General features: G+C 60.1%; 1 protein-coding gene across 1 annotated transcript in view; it reads left to right on the top strand.

Annotated features, from left to right (window-relative positions):
* The window catches only part of BATF2 (basic leucine zipper ATF-like transcription factor 2), a 5,980-nt gene extending 1,657 nt beyond the window's left edge, over positions 1-4,323 (top strand). Inside the window, exon 3 of the mRNA XM_025214962.1 lies at positions 475-4,323. Coding sequence (XP_025070747.1) covers positions 475-683 — 209 coding nt within the window. The 3' untranslated portion in view covers positions 684-4,323. The remainder of the gene's footprint in view (positions 1-474) is intronic.
* Positions 4,324-4,630: the final 307 nt, after the last annotated feature.

Raw genomic sequence — 4,630 nt, 5'->3', positions numbered from 1 at the left:
AGGAAGTGTGTGGGGGGTGGCCCGGGGCCTGCCTGCTCCGAGCACGCAGGCGTCCGGGCTCCCAGCCCCCCACCCCGAGCTGCAGAGAACCCAGGCGCACACTGAGCCCACCCACCCGGGCTCCCAGCCCTCCTGCTCTGCCCCCCGGTGTCACTTCCCTCCCAGCTCTGAAGAGAACCCAGGCGTCCAGGAAACACACGCACACCCACACCCACACCCACACAACCCAGGCGTCCAGGAAACACACCCACACAACCCAGGCGTCCAGGAAACACACCCACACAACCCAGGCGTCCCAGGCCCCAGCCACTTCTGCTCCCTCCCTGCCCCCACTGCCCTCCCAGAGCTGGAGGGAACCTGGGCATCCAGGACAGATGCACCCACAGGCGCCCGGGCTCCCAGCCCCCCCAACCCCACTCCCCTCCTAGCGCTGGAGGGGCCCCAGCGCCCGGCCCTGACCCCCTCTCTCTCCGCCACAGCAGCACGAGCAGCTGGAGCAGGCCAATGTGGGGCTGCGGCGAGAGATCGAGGGGCTGCGGCAAGAGATCAAGGCCTGGAGCCAGGTCCTGGCCCAGCACGAAGTCTCCTGCGTCTTGGGCGGCCGCAACCTTCTTCTGGACTTGCTGGCGGCCCCCGCACCCCGACCCTGGGCCCTCGAGGGGCTGGAGCTGGACATCTCCTGACCCCCGACTTCAGTGGAAACTGAGGCATGCGGGTGGGGCTAACTGGTGACAGACAGGAGCTGGCATGCTGGCCTGACCCCAGAGACCTGGGTTCTCTCCTGGCTCTGGAAGGGCAGTGGGGGTTTTGTGGGCGTGGGGGCCCGGACCCTCCATCTGACTTCACGTCTAAGCACCCCTCACCACCCCAGCCTCCATGCTGCATGGGCTCGACTCCATGCCTGATCCCTTCATTCCAACAGGACCAAAAACACTGGCCTCCTTCCCCTGCAAAGGAACCCAGGCGTCCAGGGCAGCCAGCCTGTGGACGGGGGTGGGGGGGAGGGGGGCTGTTCTTTGCACTGTATCCCTCCAGTGGGGTCTCTGCACACCAGGATGACAGAGAAGCTCACTGGCTTCCACACTACCCAGCACGGAGACACTAGGCCCCTTCCCAACCCTGACTCTTTGACCTGTGAACTATAAATTAAATGCCTTCCTCTTCTCTTGCGGAGACCTCTTTTTCGCCTGCCAGCTCCTGATGTCTCCTTTCCCCATGAAATCAGAGTCCTGGTTGCCATATTAGAAGGATTATGGTACTCACTCACCAAACTGGCAGGTGGGGATTTGGATGGTGCTCAGAGCAGGGTTGCGTAGGGTTCCTAGTGGTGGTTACGGTACTACACATAGCCCCTGCCCCAAAAAGATGGTGCATTATCAGGGTGTCACTGTGGAGGTGCATTCATAGTGGTATTTATGGCACTACCTGCAGCCTCCCACCCCCAAACAAGGTTTCACGAACATGGTGCCAGTTTTTATCTGCATTATTCGTTGTTTTAGGATACCAGATGAGGGCTGCTTTGCGGAGTGTGCTTTATTAGGTACGTTATGGTAGTGCTCACAGCTGCCCTCCCCACACTCCACAAGTAACAGTGGGGTTCTATTGCATCCTGGGCATTTTTAGGGATATTACAGTAGTGCCCAGAGAGGCCCCCCCAGTATAATCAAGACTGCACTTTTTAGTGCACACATTTAGTGATATTACAGCAGCACCACCTCTCCCCTCCAAAGGGCACGGGGCTCCCATTTGATGGGTGGATTATTAGGAGTATTATGGCAGTTCTGCAGCAGCGGAGGGGAGTTTGGCTTCAAATATCTTGGGGGTGGGGAGGGGAAATGGGGGCTCCACTGGCCAGGAATTGAACCCAGAGCTCCCCATGGCAGCGAGGTCAGCCGTGCTTTGCCCCTGGCGTGACCTGTGTGGCCTGGGGGACCCCGCACGCACCCCCGAGCCAAGTGTCCCCCCATGGCCCCACGGGCTACAGGACAGTCCTGATCTGTAGAGGGGTTGGTCGGGGGGCGGTGTGTGTGTGTGTGCACATGCATATGAGTGCTGGACTCTGGGGTGGGGTGTGTGGTCTGCCCCTGGCCAAGTTGTACAAGGGCCAGGGCCAGGTGTGTGTGTGTGTCCAAGTCCTGGATGCTTAGAGAGAGAGAGAGAGTGTGTGTGTGTGTGTGTTGGACACTTGGAGTTAGAGGGGTGTCCTGGATGCCTACTGGGTGTGTGCGCCCTGGATGCCTGGGGGGGGGGTGCATGTATGTGTGCACGTGTATGTGCCCTGGATGCCTGGGGGCTATGGGCAGCCTGGCCAAGTTGTACAGGGGCCAGGGCCAGGGGGATGGGGGCATGCGCGTGTCCTGGATGCTTGGGTCTTGTGTGTGCGACTGTGTGAGACACCGGCCAGACGACCAGCCTGATCCTGTGCTTCTCCCTTCCCCACTTTGCAGCCCTCTTCTGAGGGCCTGCCCCAACCCCGGCCCCCAGATGTCTCGCCCTCCCCAGCATCGTCAGTCAGTCCCTGGCTCCTGCCCCGTCTGTCTGTCCAGGCAGCCGAGGAGGCCTAGCAGGGCCCCCAGCCGGGCCCTTGTCACCCCCCGCCCCAATAGGACCTGGTGCTGCCCAGCCACAGTTTTGCCCCCCCGGGGCTCCCATAGCTCCAAGGATGGAGACTCCAGCACCGCTCTGGGCAGCCCGTTCTAGTGCTTCGCCACCCTTCTCCAGAATTTGTCCTCATACCCAGCATCAACTTCCCTTGCTGCAGCCTGAGCCCATTGCTCCTTGTCCTGTCTCTGGCTCCATGCTCTTTGGAGCCACCCTCCAGGGAGGTGATGGCTGCTACTTAATCCCCCTCAGCCTTCTCCCCACCGGACTGACAGCCCTGTTTTCTTTGCCTTCTTCTTAGCACCCTCATGACCATTATTAGGAGCATTACGGTAGGCTAGGGCCTCCTAGCTACATTGTATTATTAGAAGCATTACCGTAAACCATAAGGGGGGTGGGCACCATGGTCTAGCCCAGAGACCTCATGTCAACCCCAGAGGATTCTGGGAAAGTTGCCAAGGCCACAAGAATGCTGCTCCACCTATGATGTCACAGACTGGGGGAGTAGGGTTAAAGGCACAGGCCCCCACAATGCTGCTGGCTTTGGAGTGGGGGGCAGAAAGAGGGCCCATCCCCCCCATGGGAGGCCTGATCGGGGCCCAATCCTGGAGCATTTTAACCCTTTCAACACAGGGTGGAAGGAGCTGGAGTGGGGGTGATTGGGGAAGGGACCCCCATGCCCCAGAGGGGGGGGGGGCCTTGATGACATCACAGCAGCTTGGCCAGGGTCTTTATGCCATCACCAGCCCCCAGGCCAAGCTAAGGGAAGGTCCTGAGCCTATGAGTATGGCACTGGGCAGCTGGCTCCTGGGCCTCCTGCTTTGCTCCATGGCTGAGCAGGCTGTGCTGGGGGCAAGGCCGTGCCCTGCCTGCCAGGGGCCCGAGGCTGGGGAGGGCCCCACAAAGCCCCCCTTGTGGAGTGGTGCCACGACCCTGGCTCAGCAGATGGCTGTCTGGCTCTTTGTCGTCATGGCACTCTATGGGCTCATCAACCTGGCCAACGACTTCCCCAATCTGCCGCTGTGCAAGGTGAGGGGGACCCCGGTACCCTCCCAAAATCAGGATGCACAGTGCTAGGAATATTACGGTACCCCTTCCTCCCTACTTGCTACCAGCCAGTGCCAGAGAGGGCAGGAGGTCCAGTCTTGGGGGTGCACCATTAGGTGTATTATGGTACCACCCCAGTGGGGGACATTATTAGGAGCATTACAGCACAGACCTTGTAGGGCCTATTTTGGAGGGTGTTTTGTTAGGAATATTATAATGCCACCCTGGTAATGACAAGCAAAGATCAGATTCCAGTTTTGACAGGCACATTTTTGGGAGTATTACAGTACCAAACCAAGTCTTGCTATGATGCCAGTTAGAGGTATTACAGTAGCAAGCAAAATCCTGTTAGGATGAGGTTTAGTAGCAGCATTACGGTAGGACCCCAGGCCCTAGTCAAAGGGGTGCAACATTAGCAGCATTACGGTAAGACAAAGAGTCCAGTGAAGAAGAGAGCGCTATGTACCGTATTGCTGCCCCATGACAAGGAAGAGCAGGCTCCTATTCGGGGATGCGCATTCTTAGCAGCAATACGGTGGCAAGGGGCCGGACTTGCCCCCAGCTGGTAGCAAGGCAGGAGAGATTATGCGGTGCGTGGGGTTAGGGGAGTTACGGTACCAGCCAAGTGGTGGTGGGGGGGGCGGGGGGGTTTGCCCCAGCCCCGGTTAACCCCTGCAAGCCCGGACGCGCCATGCCCTCCCTGCATCGGGGATGCGCATTCTTAGCAGCAATACGGTGGCAAGGGGCCGGACTTGCCCCCAGCTGGTAGCAAGGCAGGAGAGATTATGCGGTGCGTGGGGTTAGGGGAGTTACGGTACCAGCCAAGTGGTGGTGGGGGGGGCGGGGGGGTTTGCCCCAGCCCCGGTTAACCCCTGCAAGCCCGGACGCGCCATGCCCTCCCTGCATGGGGGAGCGAAAGTGAGGCAGGGCGGACCCCGCGCTCGGGCCGGGAGGGAAGCCAGGGCTCCGGGGCCCGTGCTCT

The sequence above is a fragment of the Alligator sinensis genome, unplaced genomic scaffold, assembly GCF_000455745.1.
Source record: "Alligator sinensis unplaced genomic scaffold, ASM45574v1 scaffold1302_1, whole genome shotgun sequence".
Classification (NCBI taxonomy): domain Eukaryota; kingdom Metazoa; phylum Chordata; order Crocodylia; family Alligatoridae; genus Alligator; species Alligator sinensis.
This window is presented reverse-complemented; position numbering and strand designations above follow the sequence as displayed.